This window comes from Ursus americanus, chromosome 26, assembly GCF_024610735.1.
Source record: "Ursus americanus isolate L20-20 chromosome 26, mUrsAme1.1.p, whole genome shotgun sequence".
NCBI classification, from domain to species: Eukaryota; Metazoa; Chordata; class Mammalia; order Carnivora; family Ursidae; genus Ursus; species Ursus americanus.
Genome location: NC_142152.1, coordinates 16,594,180 through 16,618,798, shown reverse-complemented (window position 1 = coordinate 16,618,798; position 24,619 = coordinate 16,594,180). Strand labels below are relative to the sequence as shown.

Here is a 24,619-nt window from a genome sequence, read left to right as displayed (position 1 = left end):
GTCAATCATACAGCTGATTGCTTAGTGCAAGGGTTCAAACGTAGTTAAGTTACTGTCCAGTGGCTGTACATAGTCGTTGACTGGCCTCTTGTGAAAGCTCAGTTGCTATTAAATGAATAAAAATTTAGACAAAACTACTCAAGAAAGGTGTTATTTTCAGCGGGGAATGTTTATTATAGGAAAAAGTAAGTCTGGGACAATTGTGAAAATAAAAAGTTGGGTTTTGGTACCTCAAACAGATTAGAAGCAAACTGTATTAGGAAATGAGACTTTAAAGAGAGACAAAAATACAAACAAGTATATATACACCTTGGAAAAATAAAACATAAACACAGACATCCTGAAATACACTAAAATATTCTTTAAGGTAAAAACTATTTTACTTAAGAATATAAAGTTACTACATGAAGAAATACACATTCAAATGATTTTACAAAAAAATTTTCAAAGAAATAATTTAAGTCTAGGCATGAAACCCATTTCATCTAAACATCTTTTCCCCTTCTTACTTTCCATGTCAGCCAAGGATGACGCTAACACCAGCATGCCAAGATTTTGTTCTAAAATGAAAACAAATACTCATCAGTGTCATTTTCTGGGAGGCTAAAGAACACGGAGAATCTACTGCACAACCTCGAAGCATTCATTCTGGATCAAAACAATTTCAAACTGTGAACACATTTTAAAGGACTACTTTACTTTTTGACAAGTGAGCCAACAAACAACAGCAACAACGACAAAGGATTAGCTGTGTCTTGAGTCAGAGAGATTTACACGTCCTGTTGGTATCTTCCACAGTCCCAGGCAGCCAAACAAATAGAGGTGGGTAGACAAAATGCTTTCAAGAAATAACACCGTACTCCGGAGTCGTGATACACACACAACAGTTCCTAAAAGCTACAGTTTCAGGATCACTTACCTTCAGAGGGGACTTCTAACGTTTTTTAATCCTTTGTAAATGGGATCAAAGAGATAGACCCTCTCCCATAAAACTGTACCCAGAAACTATTTTGCATCTATTTTCAGAGATGCACCTAAGAAGGGGTCATTAGTGAAAAATATATATTTGAAGTGACATCTATTTGAGGAGGGAAATTCCTTAGCAAATGATTAAAAGGCACCAGTGTCTTAGTTTTCATAATAAACCTACCATTTACACAGCACTTTTACAAATCTAAGCTCACTAGAGTCTGATAGTTAATGGTGAGACACACCTAGACAGTTATTATTCCTGTTTTACACCTGAAGAAACCCAGGCACAGATTTAATGACTTGCCTAGACTATCCAGTTAGTAATGAGAAGAGGTATTAAAATGTAACTGTTTAATTCCTTATCCAGAACTCTTCTGGAGCTAGAAAGAAAAATACTGTAACATCTGCTCCTACCATACAAAATCAGGCAGGAGCTAGACTGGGGAATTCTAGACACTAACCCTTATTTGCCTCATCAACAAAATATCTTTTGTTCATACTGTTTTAAGAGAAGACAATTTTCCCAAGTAAATGAAGCATCCAAATCTATTCACTACACTGAATGAGCATCCTTCTCTGTTTTATATGCCTAAGCTTACGTCTCCATATAGATTAATACAACCCTTTCCCTGAATCAGGGTCAGTTGCATATACATTTATTACTGCATTGTACTAATATGCAGCATTCAGTTATGATTCCACAATGTCCTTTGAACACTATCAAACTAAAAAGACAATCTGCCCTGCATTTAATGACCCACCCTGTTTGTGTGGTCATTCCAGCCTCTCCTTTCACATTAGCAGCACATTTCTGCTAGTCATTACTTTAGCCTTTCCAAACACCAATCCCCTTCTACTAATTTGTTGTTTCTAACTTGCCACGTGGACTGAGGGATCAGAAAATTAATGTATTAGAATTGAGAGTCCCTCTATTTAGTAAAGTACAAAAGCTTTAATTCTCATGTTCTTGTCTATTCAGTGGTCTAAGGTTTAATGATATCTGGGTTCAAATAACTGTCCTTCAATTTACACACATGGCACAAACTCTCATAAATTATTTACTGAGATTTGGTTTTTCTTTGACTAAAGTAATATTCCCTTAACAAAAGATTATCTTTGGTTCCCAGCACAAAACAGTAATAGGATTGATCCCATTACATGCTTGTAGAATAGGGACCCAAACATTACATTTAAAATAATTTTCTCGAACAGAAAAACAGAGGTTTAGAAATTCAGAAAAAAATTACAGATAATAGAGCAAATATAAACCTTTCCACTCTGGCTGTTCTTTATAATTTGTTGAATCATGCAGTAAATTAAGGGATGCAAAAGAAAGTGGTCTTTGAAAAGTAGTGTAGGGGCGCCTGGGTGGCTCAGTTGTTAAGAGTCTGCCTTCGGCTCAGGGCATCATCCCAGCGTTCTGGGATGGAGCCCTGCATCAGACTCCCTGCTCAGCGGGAAGCGTGCTTCTCCCTCTCCCACTCCCTCTGCCTGTGTTCCCTCTTTCGCTGCCTCTCTGTCAAATAAATAAATAAAATCTTAAAAAAAAAAAAAAAAGTAGTGTAGGCTACAAAACACGACACTTTTCTACCATATATAACTTATCTGTATTTTTTCCTTTAAATATAAGCCATAAATTATTAAAGAAATGCTTTATAATTATAAAAGAAAAATTAAATGCAAAAGAGATCAACAACAGAAAATGCCTTAGTTTGCACCTAAAACTTTTTTCCTGACTAAATAGGAAAACTGATGAAATCCAATTTTAACAAAAGTAGTGGAATATTGGTGAGAAGTCCTATCAAAACAATCACTTGTAACTGTGACTATCAAAGGGTAAGTTATAGGACATACTGTTGCCAAAATAAGATTAAAATCCATTATTACTCGATTAGATGTTCATGTTTTTCAGTTGGTATTATGTAAGAAATTGGGAATACCAATATTCGTATTTTTACTATTGTTGAGTTTCACAATGGCCTGATTAGAAATCTCTAATATATTTCTAAATTTCATTATTTTCTTCCACTTTGAGGGCAGGAAACATTTGAGCAGCATAAGAGACTGGTCTGTATAATAGAAACAGTAGCACTATTAAGCATTTCCGACGTGCCAGGCACTTTACATCTGGGAATTCCTTCCATCCTCACAGCAACCCTGTGAGATGACAAGGCTGAGGCTTCAAGAAGATAAGCAGCTTTCCTACAGCAGAGCCCATACATGCCGGCAAGGCTGTCCGAGTTCAAGTCATCATGTTAGATCACCTCCTGTTTTAGAGTATTTGATTTTAGTACTTGAGAGTACATTTCCTAGATTTCATCCTTCTACACTGCCAACACTGTTCAGTTTTAAAATAAAACAAAATCATTGGAGAACTCAACACCTCCAAGTTCATTAGAATAAAATCTATTTATGGTTTATGTACGGCCATACGAATGGTCAAACAGTATCCTGTTTTGTTGACACCTTTTAAGAGTATGGTATGTAAGAACAGATAACCCAGAAAACTATCTCCTAAAGTGCCAGAAAGGACTGTAGCAATTAATGCAAATATAAACAAATCTTTACCAATTATTTGACATTTTATGTAATTTTTAATACCCCCTCTACCTCCAATCTTCCAAAAAACCGAAACAAAATCCTAATAAAATGTGATAAAACCAACTAAATATAAATCCTCCACATATTTAAGCAGTTTAGTTTTACTCTTATTTCATTCTAAACACAATGAAACTTAAATAATAACAGCCCCCATAATGTTCTTCTTTTGGCAAAAAATGTTTTTTTTAACAGCCCATAGACTATCACATTTATTCCATCAAAGTAGAAAGTTTTAGTTCATTATCTGTTTCTTATTAACACTCAATGAGTTGTTTGTTTTTAAAAAATAAGAACACAAAAGAAGACAAAACCTGGAATCTGGAAAAATAAGGGCTTGTATTAGTCAAAGATCTGTACCAAGTAGCAAATAAAACCTTCCATGTAACTTTTCCTAAAATCAGAATACCTCATATGCCCTGTGGAAAGGAAATGACATTTTAAATACGAAGATATAAGGACTTACTAGAGCTCTTGTCCATTATTTTTTTAGTATTTAAATTTCCATAGTATTTAGAACAGCAATATTTTTCTACCATAGCATGCTCATTCTTAAAATTTATTTTAACGACACCTTGAGAAATTAAACTATATCTTAAAACCCAATGGTTTCTTGCATAGTCGTGAACATTCCTGATATGATTTGTGCGAGAAATCACTAAAAGCATTTCAAGACTTTTTATAAAAAACAGAATGACAGCCACATCAAAGATTCAAGGGAATTTAATTACTATACTGTCACCAAATGGTTATAATCACTTCAGACATAATTAGTTCTCAATATTTAAGTTTGATCGAGTGTTTTCTTCTTTAGGTACTAAAGATCATTTTTTTTTACATTCCCATTAGAAATGAATCTTTATTAGAAATGATACCAAAGGAAATGAGAATGTTTACCAGACATAAGCTTGAATACAGGGAATGGGGGTAGAGGATAAAAAAGCTATAATGCCAGCAACAGAAGACGTCAGAATTCTTCTGATCCTACTCAAGAACCAGATTCCATAAAAACCACAACAGAATGAACTAACTATTCTGGGTAGGAGGAAACAGCAAGAAACAACTCTGAAATAAATAAATGGCCAAAACATGCTGACAATATAAAATCACCCACTGAATTTTGCACAATTTCCCATAAACCTCAAACAAATAAGCTATTACTTTAACCAAAACACCATCACTGTTATCATAGGGAGCATCATGTATCCACGGATGGATACTAAAATAAACTACAAACATCAATTTAATAAACTTTAAGTGTGAAGCTAGAAGAAAAAAATATGTTAATGCCAGACACCTGAGTAAGCAAGAAATAAAATCAAAGAGACAGACAAAAAAGAGGCACAAGTTTTCAAAGTACATAGTCAGAGAGAAAGTAATATTTGGAAAAATCTTATATAACCGATTGAGTGATCTAATTCTGAAGGCTCAGTGGCACATGCTATATGCGAGATGACTAAAAATGGTTTGTGACCTAATAAATTTCTACATTTTGTTGTTGTTACTGTTGTACAAAGAAAGAAGAGAACCAATTTTTGTTATTCCTGGTAAAACATTAGGAGGTGGCAACTGACTTAGGAAAACCCAAGGCCAAGAAAGAATTGATATATTCAAATAACACAACTGAAAAAATAGTTTCTCAGTGTTCATACCAGAACCCTTTCTGAGACAACCATGTCCTTCCACGTGGAAGAAAGTTTATTTTGATAACACAGTGGAAGGAGGGATAGTAACAGGAAGCATATTTTAGTAAGTACGACTCTAATCAATAGTACCAACAACTGCAGTGACTCTTGGGGAAATCTCTTCCTATAATTTACTTACCTCCACTGCCTGCATCTTGCTCTTCACCTTCGGGAAATGCAACCTGGCTTGGCAAGCTATTCCTTGACCGAGTGACTGTCTCTAACTGGGAAGCCCGGCCCAATAAAGATAGCTCATCTAGCACCTCTCCCTCTTTGGCCTCGAGATCTGATTTTGAAGTGGTTAAGGGTTTTATACTTTCGGGTGCCATCAGCCTGTTGGAGTCATTCAAACACGCTACTGTGCCACTGTCCAGGCTCAACACCCGGGCCCGAGTCTTGGCACTGTTTGTGCTGGAAGTCCGACGCGCTGTCCGCTTTTTGCCAGTTCCTTCAGGCCCCAGATGGGCTTTGTGTGCGTGCTCAGAGTCAGCGCCCCTTTCTTTAGGGACATGTTTGGTCTTCAGGGCACTATATCTGCCCTCAGGAGACTGACACGAATGAGAAGTGGTGCTAGAAGAGCTATCGCTGCTGATCTGGTGGGCAGACTGAACACTCGATGCTCTGCTCAAGTCACTTTGGTCGCTAGAGTCCTCATCGTGACAGAATATAGCACTATGTGGCTTTGTACCAGCAACACCTCGAAAGGAAACATAGTCCCTATGCCGACTTGAATCAAAACTGCTGGCCCGTTTTTTTCCTGTCCGTCTCCGGCCTGATTTATGGGCAGAGGCTGTCCGGTGGATCAAGCTAGACGATGATTTAGGTCGTACATCGCCTTCCTTTCGCTTTCCACCACTGTCTTTAGCAACTTTTGAGTCCGCTGAAACAGCGGACTTATCACTCTGCTCCTCTTTGTTTTCGGCTGTTTTCCCGAGTGGTCTGTCCCCCTGTGATGTAAATTCATTTGCATGGGGATTTTTATTGACTTCTTCAGATGCAGAGGTGCTCAGACCTCTCTGATTGTGCAAATCATCAGAAGTATTGGAATCCTTGGCCTCTTGAACCCCACTGTTGGTACTCACTTCCAAGGCAGTCTTTTCACTGCTAGTCCTTTTGTCACTGGTACAGCTACTCTTGTCCTCTGGGTCAGCACAGCCCTCTTTCTTCCTACTGCTTTTCTTTCCTACTCTAGGAGACTCCTCATGCTCTGACAAGATGCTCTCGATGTGAGTGGAGCTGGTCTGCTCACTTCTGTAGCTGCTGACAGTACTGTTGGAGTCACGGTCCGTTCCACTGCAGTAGCTCTCTGTTGACCCACTACTCCGCGTGCTCAGGCTCCTCAGGCTATCCACGCTTTTGTCTGCTTTCAAAGGTTTGCTCTTCCCACTTTTTGTAGGTGGCTGAGAATTACTGTTTTTCAGCTCACCAACAAGCTGAAATTCCCCAGACAAACAAGAATTTTCCACCAAGGATTCTTTGGATCCGGAATGAGGCTTGGAAGACTCTAACTCACTAACTGGATCTAATCCCCGTCTTTGCTGATAGAGAGGGAAGTCATTCAGTGAAGTGTCTGGAAAAGCCACAGCCGAGCTAGAAGTCCGTGGTACACCTCGTGGCCGGTGATCTTTCCTGTAAGAATGTGAATGTAAAGGGACAAGAGAAGCTACTTCTGTGTCACACGCGTTGGACAGAGATTGATCAATGTGGTGGTGGTGGCTGTGACTTGGCAAGCTCACTTTGTCACTGAAGTCCCTTGGTAAGTCCTGTCCACAGGAGGATAAGGAAGGCTGAATGGAGATGAAGGAATCATTGGAGACCAGACGGAAGAGCTTCCGATCAGTTGCCAGATCTGTTTCAAACACATATTTGGAAATGTTAACACAAATCTATCATCTGCTTTTCTACTGTTTAACAATGGAAAGAACTCACAACACACAGTAATTCGAGGAAAAACAATTTCCCAAGTAGTTCACTGAATAAAAGTTGGCCAGTCATTCCAAAGAGCTGGTTTCTATTTCACAGCTGCACAAAGAAAGCATTCTATTGATAGAATGAACTGAACTTCTAAATCCTCGAATGGCTGGAGAAAAGGTTCCATAGACTATCAACAATAAGAGGCAACATAGGATTATATTTAAAACAGCTCTGGATTTTCTTCTTTCTTAAAGATTTTATTTGAAGTAATCTCTACACCCAACGTGGGGCTTGAATTTACAATCACGAAATCAAGAGTCGCACACTCCACGGACTGAGCCAGCCCGGCGTCCCATAAAGTGGCCCTGGATTTTTATGTGAAGTCTGTCTCTAGCTACTAACTGGATAGCCCTGGGTTATGTTTCCAAGCCTCAGTTTCCTCATCTATAAAACAGGATCTCAATATCATTAAGTACTACCATGAAATAACTGAGTTAGCGTGCTTTAGCATAACATTGCTTAGCACAAAGCCTGACACGCTTAACAGCAGCTATCATTCACTAACACAATACAAAATCTTTTTGAAAAACTAATGTGATTATCTTATAAATAAAAAAAACCCAAAACACTCTAGAGTAATTTGAAACAAACAAACAAAAACAAAAACTGAAAGGCTGAACAATCCCCAAAGAAGACATGACATAATGATTTAAGTTCTTGTTGTTCACAATGACCAAAAAGATTAAAATAGTTGTGGAGCAAAATACGGCATTTTCTCTTTCATCATTCTTGCAACAATTACAAAATACTTCATGAAAAACTACATTATCCCTGTATATCTGTAAGACCATTCCTTTAACCCTTCACTTAAGGCAGCGATCAGTGACTTGAATTACCATACATACTATGTATACAGATATAAATAAATCCACCTACCTACCTACGTTGTAATTTATCTTGAAATGCAGCTTGGCAACTGAACTGTACAATAGCTTAGCTGACTTTTTATATACTTTTTGACAGACAAGGATGGCTGAATCTGCTGTTAGTTCAATAAAGAGAAAAATAACTATTTTATTTGTTATAACTGCATAGTAAAAATTCAATGATAGATTCTGCAGTTAAGTCAGACTCTTCCCAGGAGAATCTCAATAATAAAAGCATACCTTTCCCCCTAAGATTAATATAAAATAAAAATGAATTACTAGAAATGTGTACTTTTAAAAAATCTAAATCTAGACTAGATTTAAATAATTAAAAACTTAGAAACAGCATCTAGAATGTACCATATAAATTGATTTATAGATGACCTATCAGGCTCTCTTATGTTTCAAAGTCTTCAACATAAGTACAATTTATGTTCTTTATCATTTGTCCAAAACAGCTGCCACTATACTTGGGTTCTTAGATCTCTAAATATAAAAATTTGAAAGTTAGCACTGTATTTACTTTTTTATAATATTAAATTATAAAGTTATTTCTAAAAACTCTATATCTCTAATAAGCAATTAAAAATAGTGTGATATTCACATTTCAAAGTTATGATTTTATAGAACAAAAGCTTAACTGAACAAGTAACTTAAAATCACTAATTCTTATGTATAAGATTTTTTTTTAAATGCTAACAATCAAAACCAATTCTAAGACATTAATAAACCAGAAATATAAGTTTTTCATTTAAAAAGACACAGCCAAACTTACTTTATAATACATGTACTTTTTTCAGTGTTGCTAAATATACCAAAAAAAATTTAATGTTGTCAGGAACAACCTTAGGTGGTTTTAGGAAATTTTCAAGTAAATATGGCTGCTTAGACATTTTTCTTACTGGTAGCAATATAGTCAAAGACAGGCTCAAATCAACACAAAGAGATACTATTTTTCATAAGTAAACCTTTTTTCAATGACAGCTCCTAGTGGCATTCAGGGTAAGAAAGGCACGCTCACATACTGCTCATCCTGGTGCAAACTGGTATAACCTTCTATAAAGCAATCCAGCAATATGGCCAAAAGCCTTCCAAAAATATACTCACCCACGATCAGTAATCTATTTCTAGAAATTGCTGCTCAAGGGTAAAATCAGGTATGTAATAAGGTTTCAGCAAAAAACTGTTCATTTCAGGTTATTATAAAACTTAAAACCTAAAAAGTATGAAAGTGTCCAACAAAAATATGTTGAATAAATTAGATTGTCTATTAAAACATCACACAGGCACTAAAAATGTTTTCAAAGATTACATATTAATATGAGAAAAAATACTTAAGTGAAAATGATGGTACTATATAAAAAGTATGGTTCCAATATCAAGAGCTAAAAAGAATATTAAGAGTATATTTGCATATGTGTGTAGGAATATTAAAAGTAATATACCATATTTTGCTATAAAAAGGAATAAAGTCCTGACATGCTATATAACATGCTAAGTCAAGGAAGCCAGACACAAAAGCCACATATTCTATAATCCCATTTATATGAAATTTCTAGAATAGGCAAATGCATAGAGACAGAAAATAGATCAGTGGTTCCCAGAGACTGGGGGAAGGAGGAAATGGGGAGTGTAATGGGTATGGGTTTCTTGTTGGGGTGACAAAAATGTTCTGCAATTGGATAATGGTGATGGTCGCACAACCGTGTGAAATTACTAAAAGTCACTGAGTTGTACACTTTAGAAGAGTGAATTCTGGGGCACCTGGGTGGCTTAGTCGGTTAAGTGTCTGCCTTCAGCTCAGGTCATAATCCCAGGGTCCTGGGATCAAGCCCACATCAGGCTCCTTACTCAGCAGAGAGCCTGCTTCTCCTTCTCCCTCTGCCTGCAGCTCCCCCTGCTTGTGCTCTTTATCTATGTGTCAAATAAATAAATAAAATCTTTAAAAAAAACAAAAAGAGTGCATTTTATAGTATATGAATTATATCACAATACAAAAATAATTTTAGAAAGTGGTACACCAAAAAACATTAAGTTATTTCAATGCCAAAAGTATGAATTATTTTCTCCATATTAACTATTTTTTCTAAAATTAACATATGTTACTTTCATAAACAAAAACCACATTTCCTCCTCTCTTCTGGATCATCTCCATCAATTATAAAAAACAAGCTGTTCTCTTATGCATTCTTACAAAATCCAAATCTCTCCTTTATCCTCCCTTTCCCTGCTGGCTTTCACCTTGCATCTCTGATTCCCTTTATACAAATTCACCAAGAATAGTCTGTATTCCCTCTTTTTGGTTCTCCTCCTCTAAGTCTCTCCTACATGTATTCTGATCCCCTCATGAATATGCTTATCTAGGTCACCAACAACCTCTGCGCTGTTGATCCCATGGTCAAGTCACAGTCTTGTATCACCTGGCCTGTGAGCAATGTTTGACAAAGCTGAGCACTGCACTCTCCTTGAATAACTGAGATACAACCCTCTAGGTCTTCCTGCACCCCACCAGTTGTTCCTACTCAGTCTCCTACACCTATTAAACTGGAGTGGCTCAAAGTTCAATCCTGGGAAATTCTCATCGTTCCATCTACACGCCCTCTTCTCTATCTCTCATCCAGTATTCTGGCCCCACGATAACTAAAATTCAGGAATCCTTGTAACTACGTTCCTCCATCTTCTAGCCAGCCCCCACATTCATATGGGAATAGGCTAAAGTACCGATCTTGGGTAAGGCAAACATGAATGCGGCTGGAGAGGGAAACTGTAGATAATCCCTTCTTAAAAGTGAAAAAGCAGAACCCACATCCCCACATCCTCAGGTCACTCTTAACCACGCTGACTCATGTTGATAAAATGAGTGCCAACTAATCACTAACTGCCAACCAACTAAACATCGCTGTCCTGTAAACCCAAGCCAGCCAGAGAACTAAATGAGCCCCAACTGAAAATTAAGCCAGAATGAACATCTGCCACTAGGTGGTGCCAAATCACAGCCACGACCAACAAATTTGCATCAGGGCAGCCAGGACACCTGAACTCCAGGCTAGGCTAACGGTGCAGGCTTGCCCAGTTAGTTTATGAACTTCACGATAACCCAACACACAGCTGACATGACTTTTCTGGTGTTTATACACTGAAAACTCCTAAGTTTAAAACCTCAACCCAGACTTCTTACCTGAAATCCAGACCTACCTAATTATCCACTAATTACTGCCACAGAATCTCATACTGATATGCCCAAAACCGAACTCCCTATCTTACCCTCGTCCCTGCTCTCCCTACTCCTAAATCTGCTCCTTCTCAGTCTTTCCCCTCCCATCTTCCCCATCGCTTAACTCAAAAACCTTTCAGTCATCCATGAGTACTATTTCTCTCACATAATACATCCAAATCCATCAACATCAACATAGCCTCTCATTAATACCTCCGACACGTATGAGACTACTTCTCATTGCCCTGACCTGTGCCCTAGATTACTGCAATCATCTGCTAACTGAGCTTCCTGCTTCGGTCTTTGCCCCTTTTAATCTCAACACAGGAGCCACAGTGATTCTGTAAAACTGTAATTGAGATCATGACACTCTTTCTACTCAAAACCCTCTAGGAATTTCTCATCTCACTGGAAATTAAAAGCACAATCTTTTTTTTTTTTTTTTAAAGATTCTATTTATTTATTTATTTGAGAGCAAAAGCGCATGCATGAGAGAGAGAGAGAGCACAAGGGGGGTGGGAGGAGCAGTCTCCCAGGGCCCAGGGATCATGACCTGAGCTGAAGGCAGACACCCAACCAACTGAGCCACCTAGGCACCCAAAATCACAGTCTTTAAAATGGCTTACAAGACTATACAATTTGTTCCCCTCATTTACTTCACATCAACCACATTATTGCTCAAATCTGACAAGCAAGTTGTTACTTTAAGACTTTTGCCAATGCTGTTACCTCTGCATAGAGAGAGCCCCTCCCGCCCGAATATCCTGACAGCTCACTCTTTTCGCCTCCTTCAGGTCTTTGCTTTCAGCAGGGCTTTCTTCCCTTGACCACTCCATTTAAACTAAATCCCCCCAAGCCCCCACCATTCCCTATACTAGTATGATTCCATACTACTAGTATGGAAGCCATATAAGGGTAGAATTTTTTGTGTTTGTTCACTGATTTTTTTCAAGTACTTAGAATGGTGCTCACAGCACATAATGAGTAATAATAATATCTGTTAAATGTTATCTATGTGTGTTATCTGTTAAATAGTAAATGTTACCATATTAAAATGATAGAAGTTACAAGACTATCTAAAAGTGGTGTAACATAGCAATTAAAAGCATGATTCAAAACTAGATTTCAATTACACTTTGCCACTTTGGCAATTATACAACTGCCACTTTGTAGCTATGTGACTTTGAGCAAGTTTCCTATAACTTCTCTCTGAGCCATGATATGTTCATCTGTGATGTGAGAATTGTGTTATTACCATTGAATGCTTATAGTGAAGATTAATTGTGTGAATGCTTATAAAATGTGTAAAAGAAGACCTAAACCAGTGGTTGACAAACTAAGACCCGTGGAGCCAAACGGGCCCTCTGCCTGCTTTGTTAAAAATATCATATTAAATTATTATAAACTGCTGCCAGAATGTGAGCAGCATATTCTACAAACTCACCGTGGCCACCACAATACATAACGTCAGTGTCAAGTATAATGTTCTTACCTTGTTCTTCACTTCCTTCCTTACAAAGACTAGAGCTCTGGCCCAGACTTAAACTGATATCATCAGAAGTCTTAGCGGTGTCTGTATCTCCTACAAAGTTAAAAGAAACATGTGAACACGTTACATTAAAAGTACAGGCTGTACAGTGTGGCATAACAAGAAAGGATACTGACTACACTAGTTTACTATACACTACCCTAGTACACGATGGCTACTAGAGCAGTTTTTGCATACCACACGTTACAACGATGGATGATGCACTGAACTAACAGGAAGCATCCGGGACTATGAGACCACATCTTTATTCTCACAGCACTATAAACCAAAAAATACAGAAAGCTTCATACTGTTAGCTAATAAAACTTTCTGTAAAAAGAATCACTTTTTAAAAAGAAATGGAAATCATGCAGTAACAAGTTGAAACAATATAAATTTCCTCCCCAGGGAAAAGTATAAAAATTCCCCTAAAGAAGTATAAGGTAAAAAAATCTGTCTGAAATAGATGCATGTAAAAGGCATATATAAGATGTACAGAAAAACACGTTCCCTCTTTTTTACTGCATTTGCGCCCAATTTAAAGGTTTCACATTAAATTACTCAGTTTTCCACAAACCTCACCAAAACCCATGAAAAGTATTTTCCTTCAAGGCAAGGAAGTTTCTTACATATCAAAACTTACAACTCGTGCAATGTAATGCAAATGTTCAAATATATCTGCGAGATTTGGATGATGAAAGGAGAACCAATTTAAATCAAGTAACCTTTAATGTAAGATACATAACTGCATCGACAAAATAATTGCAAGAATGATTTTCATTACATGTGAATATACAGTACTGTTATCTTTAGTACATCAAAAATGAAATGGAAAGTCATAGGCAACGTTGAACTTAATGTCTACCTTTAATAGTTGCTGCTGTTCCAAGACGAGAGGAACCAGATCCAATCTGAAAATATGATATGAAGTAAAATTAATTAAAATGCTCTGTCATTATCAATATGGACTAGCAAGATTATCAAGCAAAACGATCATATTATCAAAACATGCTATCAGTCACTTGTATTAAAAGATGCCCGCTGGGCATGTTGTATCAGAGCCACATAACCTGTTTGCTGGGGCACCTTCTGCGTGGATATTAGATTGTGCTAGGGCACGGAATCCCGCTGCATGCTTAGGACTGGCGGAGCCCACAGAGCAGGATGCCTCCAGTATCAAGCAGTGCACGTCATACAGTTATTACCATTTTTTATATTGTGTCATGACATCTTTATATTATAAATAAAAGCAAAACTGGGTATTAAGTCTATCTGAAACAAATTTAGACTTATCAGGGCATATAAAAGGAAAGTCTGGGACAAAACATTAACATATGCTACCGAAGAGCAACCTAAATCTTACTGTCAAACTGTTAGTGTATCAATAGGTATTTCCTGAGTTCTAGACAAAAAGTAAGTACTTCTTTGTAGACTGCTATAACATATTTAAAAAGAATAAAAACTAAGCGATCCACATAAAATGATTGCTTAGCACTAAATATAAAGAGAAAACTAAAACCTACTGGGCTTTTAATGCTTATATTCCAGATGATATAACACCTCCCTAAAATCTTAGCCATCATTCATTATACTACCACAAAAATCATATAAACAAATACCACAAATTCCACAAACACATTAAGGAAATAAAATATAACAACATGACAGTTACTAAATCCACAAGTCTTAGTAACTTTCTATAACCTGTTTTCAAGGGGTTTAAGAACACAGTCAAGCAAATTTAATATTTTAGAATAAAATTAAGAATATTCATATAATACTTTGTATTTTACCAAATCTTTCCTTCTTTCCTTCCTTCCTTCCTTCCTTCCTTCCTTCCTTCCTTCCTTCCTTCTTCTTTCTTTTTTTTAAGATTTCATTTTTTAAGTAATCTCTACACCCAACTGGGGCTCAAACTCACAACCCTGGGATCAAGAGTTACACATGCTCCCCTGACTGAGCCAGCCAGGCATCCCCTATATCTTTCCTTTCACTGATTCAACTGATAGGAGTACACAATAAGAATTTGCTCAAAATGTAAGTTAATATTGAGTTTGAAGGGGCATGAGGGACTTTCTTGATCTGGATGGCAATTAAAGGGTTTATACATATGTAAAAACCCACTGTGCTGTACACTTAAGAAGTGTATACTATGTTAGATGTCAGTGAAAAACTGAGAAAAATAAGCACACACAAACAGGTTAGAACTGCTACCTTCTTGTGTGGTCAATAAAAAAAATTAGTTTGCAACATTTTTTTGAACAATTTATTAAGCTTGATGCTCCTGATTTTTCCAAATTTCTGCTTTCAATTAGCCATAAAAGGCATTGCAACTAGACAGAAAAAGGTCAAAAAGCATTTTACTGCAAAATAAAATTTCATGCTTATCACACCTGCTAGACAAGTTATAGAATATATGCTGTTTTTCAACTAGAATACACATAACTTCCTAGACCGAAAAAACAAAACAAAAACAAGTAAGCAAACATGCAAAAAAAACCCACTTTATATGCACACCCTTCTAGAAATCTAAACTTAAAAAAACAACTTTTGAATATCGGTATAGTAGTCATTTGCCTGCAACCACAAAGTGTTCCCTCTTCTTTCCTTAACAAGCTTCCCACTTTGTTCAGATGTTGGGTGTGTATCTTTTGCTCTATGAGAAGTGGGCCCTGTTTCTGGTCTAGGTGTGTGTCCTGGTTCTGGTCAATGAATGTGTGCGAGAGTCTGCTGGAGGACTGCAGGGAAAGAAAGATCTTTGTATGCCTGAGAAGACGCCAAGCAAGGACAACTCTGCCCACACTGTTGCCTGCTTCTTACCTTTCACCAGGGTCATGACTGAGGCTGCTGTGCTCATCCTATAATCCATAGGGAAAAGCAAACCCAAGCCCTAACATGACTGAGCTGCTGAGCAAATGCCACACATCCACTTCCAGTCTTGGAGGACAAACATGAACTCTCATTTCCTTAAGTCACTTAATTAGCTGAGTTCTATTACTTGCTGACAAAAGCATTCTTAACAGATACAATGGGTGGTTCTATTTTACTCTTCATGCTTTTCTGTGTTATTCAAATTTATCCCCCCAAAATATAAGAGTCAGGACTGTTTATGTCTGAAACAGAGGACTCAGTACATCCAAATAGGAGAATGCATTCCCCAAAATGTCACTGTAGAAAAACACTGAATGTCATTAACATTCATGATATATTCAACAAAGAAAATCAAGTTCCAAACAGCATGCACACTATAATCCCACCTTTTTTAAAAACGGTTTTTGATTATGACATTATGGATGATTTTTATTTTCTTCTGTTTGGTTTCCCTCAGTAGTTATTTTTCTAAAAATGAACACATTAAAAAAAGGAAAATTCTAAGGAAAAAAAAAGTGGTCTGCCCAAACCAAAATGGTTCAGTTGTTTCTTCTCTTTGGTAAGTGCCATAAGAAAGGTCAGGAAGGATTATGAGTGTCAGAGAAGAAAAATTTCTTCCAACTAAATAACAATCGGGCAAGGCGGCCTCCTCCACGAAGGCTTTGCCCCTCCCTCTAGCTGGGAACAATTATTCTCTCCTCTAAAATCATTAGCCCCTTTCCTGTACCATTCCTCCGACAGTTATTACTTTGTATCTTAGACTTGTATTTCCTTGGTAACATACATCATGTTTATAACTTTGGTTACTTATAGCCCATCTACCCCGACACTGTAAACTCTGTGAGGGTAAGACCCACTCCCCACTCCATTCAAATAAATTGACTTGAAAGCTACTGGACACTAAAACATATGAGGGAAGACAAGTGACAAAAGGAGAGGGAGGTACAGGGCAATAAAAAACAAGAAAAAAGAAAGGGAAAGGAAACAGAATAGAAGATGGAAAGGAGAAGGGCAGAGGTGGCAAGAAGAATGATAATGACTAAGACATAGCCACCATGCTCAAGTTCACTATCCAGTACAGAAGACATTTACATAAACAACCATGATAATGTATAATAAGTGCTATATGATAAAATACGGACAAGAAGTACAGTATGTCTATTGGTAATACCCCCACCAATGTACAGAAAGACTGACTCTACTTCACTTCAACTTCCCTAAAGGGGAACAGTAATTATGTCAAGCATTTATTTTGTTATAAATAGGATAAAACTAAAACACCAAAATCCAAGTAGCACGATAACTTCCAATATTTGCCCATTTTTATTCAAGAGTTAATATTTTAAGGAAAACCAAATGAGGTATGCTGTGTATTTATATGCAGACAGGCTTTAATGACACTGAGGATGGGAGTCCCTCTGTAAAACAAGTAGGGTAAGTTCCAATAGACACGATACCATGGTAGTTACCAAAGATGGCTGGCCACTGCTGCACCCTTTCAACTGTCCTACTGGAAAAAGGGGGAAAAAAAGTTTGGCTCTCCAAGAGATTGTGGGGAAAAACAAAGGCTTAACTCCCTCAGTAATCTGACATTGCCAACATCTGTCAGTATGGACAAAGGCCAGGGTTAATTAAGCATACAAAACATGCAGTCATATTTAAAGATTAAGCCATTTCATTTCATAGACTGAGAAAGCAATGCCAACCAAAAGAGGATCAAGGATATTAATACTTCTCTTTCAACTGGTATGTAAAAAATGAAACTTAAAAGGTACGGACCTAATTAAAATGTCACAGCCCTTTGCAATAATGTTTTTTATTTTACTTATGTATTTTTGAGAGAGAGAGAGAAAACACACGTGAGCATGGGGGAGGGGGAAAGGAAAAGGGAGAGAGAGAATCCTGAGCTCGGGGCTTGATCTCACAACCCTGAGATCATGACCTGAGCTGAAATCAAGAGTCTGACACTAAAACAACTGAGCCACCCAGGCGTCCTGTTGTTGTTGTTGTTGTTGTTGTTGTTGTTTAACTCTAACATTTCCCATCTGCTTGTTATAGAAAGACGACAAATTTAAGGACCTATTTGTTCTACACCACACTTAATCACAACTAAAAGTGCAACCAAAAATTCACACACTTGAAGTTTAAATCATGAAACACAATTCAAACAGAGGCAAATCATCTATCAAAATATTAGGAAACAAGACCCTATTCCAGATTTAGATTCACAGAACATGGTGTTTTCCCTAATACTGTTCTGAAATAGTGCAGAGCTAAACAATGTGGAATAGTAATACTGCGGGACAGTCAGAATAACTAGGTCTGCTACTTGACCATCTATTAAATAAAGAGCCAGGTCTGATTCTACCTCTAAAGTTCTATTATCTATATAGATAAAGATAATTAGCACCTGTTCACTGAAAGTCAACTATGCACACGGCAGTCTATCAGACCATGGATGAAAGAGGAAAACCTACTCTGCAGAGGATTACAGACGGCCGCATGTGACACCAAAAACGAAGTGCTACGTAAATACATCAGTAACTGCTCCATCTGCAAGAGAAAGAGGCAATACCACGTCTCTGAAAATCTTGAGAAACAGGGAAGGTTATAATAAAAGTCAGAGTGAGGCCAGAAAATTTAAAAAAATAAAAATAAAAATAAAGGAGATCTCTGGAGCAGAAAGGAGGAAGAGTGATTTCAACCCACAAGCAGTGTAGAACAGTAGAAAGACTGCAGTGAAAATCAAGAAGTGAGGTCTAGATCCTGATAAAAAATCAGCTGTTTCCTCTTCTACACAGCGAAAGGGCTGACAGAAGAACCCACCACAATCTGTAGTTATCTAACGTTCGGCTACGACAAGCCCTCTAAGTTTCTTGCTGGGTTTACTCTCTGACGCTTCCACAGCGTTACTCCAGCTACCAGACTCGTCTGCCGAGAAGGTAAGCAGGCCTAAGTGGGACTTTGACTCATGTGAGAGATGTTCGGAGTGAGAGACAGAAATGCAGCTGTGAAGGCCCAGCTGGGCTTGGACAGAATGACAGTCCAGCAGGCATCAGCCAATTTTGAGAGCAGACTTTCAGAGTTACTATTTCAAGTTAAAAGTTACAGAACAGAAGGACATTAAAATTGGCAAAAGCAGATCTACATTCTACATCTAGCTCTACCACAAACACCTTGAGCAGCACAATTCTGAAAAAGGTTTACTAACTATAATTAACATACGTTATATTACTTTCAGGTGTGCAACACATTGCTTCAACAATTCTATACAATACTCGGTGCCCACCATGATAAGTGTAGATTTTGAAGAAATTACCTTTTTTTTTTTTGCCATGTTTAAGCTAGGAATAGCCCCAGACATCTATCCCCCACCACTACCAAAAATGTGAAGGTAAGTAAGACAGTGCAAGCTAGGACCTAATTTCCCTAAGGGTGTTCACCACAACTGTCATGATCAAAACTACCCTAGGCAATGAGCACGAGGTGAGTGCTCAGCAAAAATGTACTTAATTAATGTGAAAATTCCATTAAAAATAAGAATACTAATGAAAGATATTATTAATAAACAATCAAAACTTATTAATCAGCACGATAAACCCAAACACCAACTGACTATTACAGACAGAATTACTTGAGACCACCATCAGGAGAAGGGAAAAAGGCAAAATAAAATCACAGTTTCCTACCTGGTTGCTTGGATCTAGGCCAGCATAAGAGTTTCTTGAACTGCAACCAACTGGGGGTGTGGCCTCTCGAATGAACTCGGACATTTCAATCCCTCCACCAGGATCACTGTGGGAAAAAATGAGAAAAAGAGAGTAACTGTCATTATTCTGCCACCAATGTTTTTTTATTATTTTTTAAGTTATTATACGTTTTTCTATAAAACTACAAGGTTCTCATTTCTAACAGAGCAAACAGCAATTTAAAAAAGATCATTCTTCCTTTGTAAGTCTTATAAACTGAACTATTTTATAACCACGTCACTACTTGAAAATATTTAAAACTCTCTAACCAAACGGTCTACCCCCAATCCAACATTAGAAACTAGCCTTAAGTACAATTATAGATGCTAAATATAGCACATACTTTATGACATGTGCCATAAAACCACTCTAGCAAAGACATGATTTGCCTTTTGTTTCCCAAGAGCAAAGAGAAACTGGCCGTGGCAAACACAGAAAGTAATCAGATCTTACACAGCCACTCTCCAGGAGCGCAGCCTCACTGAGCTGAATGACACTACGAGGAACATGGAAGAGAACAGTCCACCTTGTCAAGCTAACTCTACCTGCATTTTTTATGTTAACAGCATTTAACTGGGATACTAATTTGTTTTACAGAAGTAGAAAGCTAAGATTTGAGATTTGTAATGAGTTAGAAGGCTTAAGTTTAAAAAATAAAATGATGTAGTAAAATAGGTATTAGAAAGACAAGAGAGAAGTACTAAGTTCAAAGAACTGAGGAAATCTACAGGGAGTACTTAAAGATAAGAGGATCTAGAAGTGGGGGAAAAGATCACACCAAATTTCAAAAAACTCAAAGTTTTATAATAAGGTTCCTCAGGAGCATAACTTTCAGATTAACTCAGGCCTAAAAGTCACCATAATCCTATCTTTTACCCAAAGATTTTTACTCATTCTACCTGGTACATACAGAGTAAGTACTTGATAAACTTTAAAGTTACTGTTATCAAGGATAAAAATTCTAGAATACATGCTAAAATTATAGCAGATATAAACTATCCTGCCATCCAGCACCTAGCTCAATCATCTGGTTAACAGCAATACCAAAAAGCAACCCAAAATTCTTCTGCTGAGCCACGTCATCCCAAACTCTCATCTGGTTTTGGGTAATGTTGACCATACACTCAGGTTTAGGGGTGAGCACTACTAGCCAAAGTCAGCATGCTCCATTCTTTTGGTCATAGAACTTAGTTCTACACCAAGCATAAGACCTAACTCAGGCTAGTATGAATCAGGCCAGGAGTGTTCTATTAAGAGAGGTTATTTCTCTGTATCTGCTAGTCTTAATGCTGAGAAGATTTAAGACCTGGCGCTGCTGCAGTCATTTTACAACCATAAGAGGGCATGCTGTGTAAGAAGTCAACCGAAAAAAAAGGAGCCCAGCCTGGTAAAGGGAAGCTGGATCATGAAATGACTAAAACTGCACCTTGCCAATTTGAAGACACCCCTCACACATAGACTTTTCAGTAGCGTGTGCCATAAATTCCCATAAACCTATTTCGATGAGGTATTCTAACAGCTGCAATCCAAAAATACAGGCAAAATAGAATTTGCTTACAAGTATACCCTCCATTTAATAAGTATTTATCACTACAGCTGTTTGAATTCTAGTGACTTTTTAGTATTAATGGTCTCATAACTATCATGTCCCTATTTACTTAATGGGTTACTAACTCTAGGCCATTGACTGCAGTTAGCTAACTCATGTTTAGTAAAGAAAATTAGCTTTCTAACTTGCTATCCATTTATACAAATAAAATATACTGGAACTCAGTTACAAATCTGATAGCAATTCAGCATGCAAATGTCCAAGTGTGAGAAAAGTAAAACATGCTCAAGTTCGTTAGCTGTTTGGTGTTAACTCATACAGGATACGTGGGCCTGAGAAATCTTTTTCTAATTTGGCAAAATCTCTGTGTGTATGTAGAGACGGCTATTACCACTCTGAATGAGTGGTGAGTACTAACCAGCAACATCACTGTTCTCTCCACTGTTCTCAAGAATGCATTCTCTAAGTCAGATTCCATGGAAATTAGAAGGTGGAGAGCAAGGTAAAGATTAAGGAATAAAATATTCAACCCCAGAGAAAGGATAGAGAGCCCTCACCTTTCCTAGTTTATATACATCAACTTTATTGGTATATAATTCACATGTCATCCAACTTACCCATTTAAACTTTGCAAATCAATAGTTTTTAATATATTCATAAAGTCATGCAACCATCACCACAGTTAATTTTAGAACATTTTTATCACCTCAATAACAAACCCCTTCAGCTATTACCCCCCTACCCTTCCCATCCACCCCAGCCTTAAGTAGCCAGAAATCTGTTTTCTGTCTTTATAGATTTGCCTATTTTGCATGTTTCATATAAATGGACTCATTATATGTGTGGTCTTTGCGACTGGCCTCTTTCACTTAGCCTAATGTTTTCAAGGTTAATCCATGTTGTAGCAACTATCAGTACTTCATATTTTTTATAGCCAAATAATACTGCATTGTATGGACAAAACACATTTTATCTATTCAATCATCAGTTGATGGACAACACTGCCTACTTAGAGACATCACTTCTGATAGCAAGTACAAATGATTATAATCTGAAAGTTATTATAAATAACAAATAAAAGCAAATATTTACTAAGTACTTAATACATTCCAATAATAGGGGCATGTGCTTTATCTGCATTTTCTCACAAAACACGCTCCTAAAATCTAAGATATAAATACTATTATTTTCCTTTTACAGATGAAAAAAGTGAAAACCAAAAGGTGTAAAAATCTAAGGTCTCAGAGGAGTGAACAACATAAACTGAGTCATTGGTGTATGGAGTTCAGGTGGGAAGGGAGGATACAAATAATATTTACATAGTACTCTACTCTGTTATATCTGTTTTTCCCACACACACACCTGAATATAGGTACTTATAGCCAATGAGAACTGAGACAAGATTTGAACACCTTGTCTGTACTCTAAAGTCCACTCTGAAACACCAATACTTGTCTTTCGAAAAAATAAGCACTAAAGTTTTCCTTCCATTTCAAAACCAAAAATAAACACCATTGTCTAAAACCGGGTTTCTTAACCTCAGCACTATTGACATTCTGGGCCACTTCATTCCTGATTGTGGGGGACCATCTTGTGCATTGTAGGATGGTTAGCATTATCCCTGACCTCTACCCGCTAAATGCCAGCAACACTCCCCCTGGTAGTGATAAACAAAAATGTCTCCAAATATTGCCAAATGTCTCTTTGTGGGGAAATCACCCCCATTTAAGAAACAATGATCCAGAACTAGTACCCAATGGCCAACAGTGAGTGGGAAGGAGATATTAAAGGGAGCAAAATAGGATGAATGAAAAAATGGATAGCTCCTTTTGTAACAAAATAATCCTCTAGCAAAATTACCATACCTCTCTTCTCTACAAATACAGAAGTAGAACTTTTAGCCAGCTGTCGCTGTCCTAAATATAGCTAAACACACAAAATGGCTGAGTAAGAGTTTTCTTTATTAGCAAGACTTGCAGATTTTTGGCAATGGCAATTTCAGCACATACCTGGAAAGTACAGTAGTTTACAATTCTCACAGAAGCAAAGTGGTCTACTGCAGTAAGCAATACACCAAATTCAGGGAATCTCTACCTTTATGCCTTAATTTCCCCATCTGTTAAAAAAAAAAAATACCAGGTACACACGGAGAGGCAGAAAAGCAGACGGGGTCTAATCTGAATTATAAAGGAGACTTCACAAACTGATTTGTTGGTTATTAGTATCATTAACTGCTCAGGCTTTAATCAGAAACGTCACAGCACCATTAGAGTATTAAATTTACAAATCTATTCTAGATTATAATGATGTTCATCAAAGTATGAATAGGTAAAAACAAAGTCCTTAAACAAATCTTCTTCAAAAATTTAGCCTAAAATTTACCCACATATAGTTTAAATGGGTCCTTAATTTATAGTATTTCAAGCATTACCGCCATGAGAAACAGAAAATATGGTCTCCAAAATATTTGTATTCAAATCCTAAAATCCAATGTGCTAATTTCCTCTCCTGAAACATGAGAAATGTAATACAAACATTAATGACTTTCACTCTTTCTCTAAGATAAAGATTTAAGAAGGATTTTTGAACTGCTGTACCAGAGCCAATGACAACCACAAGGCTCCTCCCGCATTCATTCATTCATGCAACAAACTGCCAACTATACTGTACCAAGCACAGTGTTAGGCTCTGGAAATGAAAGTATTTTCCTGTTCATTTCTTCTCCTCAGAACAGAACGTGAGTCCCAAATGGGAGATGTGGGGAAACAGATATCAAGAACAAAAATTTACAACAAAGATCTCATTTAATGCTGAAACTCAAAACACTTTAAGATTAGAAAAAGACAAGGATGTAAGCCAATACTATTTTATTTTAACCATGTGCTAGAAATCATAGCCCATGAAAGTTAAGGACAAGTGTAAGGACTAGAAAGGAAGAAATAAAACTGTCATCATTTATAGAAAATCAAGAAATACCTATATAGTTTCAACATTAATAGGGGAGTTTAGTGAGGCTGCTGGATAAAAAGTAAACAGTTATATTTAAAGGGAAAAAAAACTCAGAAAAGGTAATTGTAAAACACTTCTGTAATAAAAAGCTATAAAATAATTTGGCAAATTTAACAAAAGCAATGCAAGCCTTTTAATGAAGAAATGATAAATTTTTACTGAAAGATATTAAAGAAGGCTAAATAAATGGAGATTCCATATTGTAAAGATATTAATTCTCAGCAGAGGAATCTACATATTCAATGTAATTTCAATAAAAATCCTAAGTTCTTGTAGACTTGGCCCAATAGGCTCTAAGTTCTATATCAAAGAACAACAACAACAACAACAACAAAAAAGAACAAAGTAGGAGGTCTGCCCCACCAGACATCAAAAGTCATGTCATGAAGCTATAAGTGGGACACTGTGGTAATGGCACAGGCATGGACAACCAGATCAACAGAACAGAAAAGAGAGCTAGAAACACACCCACCATATATGAAAATTTAACTCATGACAGAGTGAGTACTACCGATCACCAAGGAAAAGACAGTCTCTTTAACAAATACTGATTAAACCAGTTACTCATAAAGAAACAAGAGTTCAATCCCTACCTGACACTACA

At 37.0% G+C, this 24,619-nt stretch overlaps 1 protein-coding gene across 11 annotated transcripts in view; it reads right to left on the bottom strand.

Annotated features, from left to right (window-relative positions):
- The window catches only part of PCNX1 (pecanex 1), a 167,489-nt gene that overhangs the window by 91,794 nt on the left and 51,076 nt on the right, over positions 1 to 24,619 (bottom strand). For 6 of the 11 annotated variants that reach the window (XM_087856073.1, XM_045807892.2, XM_045807895.2 and 3 more), the window contains exons 3-7: positions 19,398 to 19,503; positions 13,703 to 13,748; positions 12,802 to 12,891; positions 5,395 to 7,104; positions 510 to 560 (exon numbers count right to left, since the gene is read on the bottom strand). In XM_087856073.1, coding sequence (XP_087712199.1) covers positions 510 to 560; positions 5,395 to 7,104; positions 12,802 to 12,891; positions 13,703 to 13,748; positions 19,398 to 19,503 — 2,003 coding nt within the window. Of the gene's footprint in view, positions 1 to 509; positions 561 to 5,394; positions 7,105 to 12,801; positions 12,892 to 13,702; positions 13,749 to 19,397; positions 19,504 to 23,015; positions 23,125 to 24,619 lie in introns of those variants that run through there. The other 5 variants (XM_045807896.2, XM_045807897.2, XM_045807900.2 and 2 more) reach the window with 2 other exon arrangements.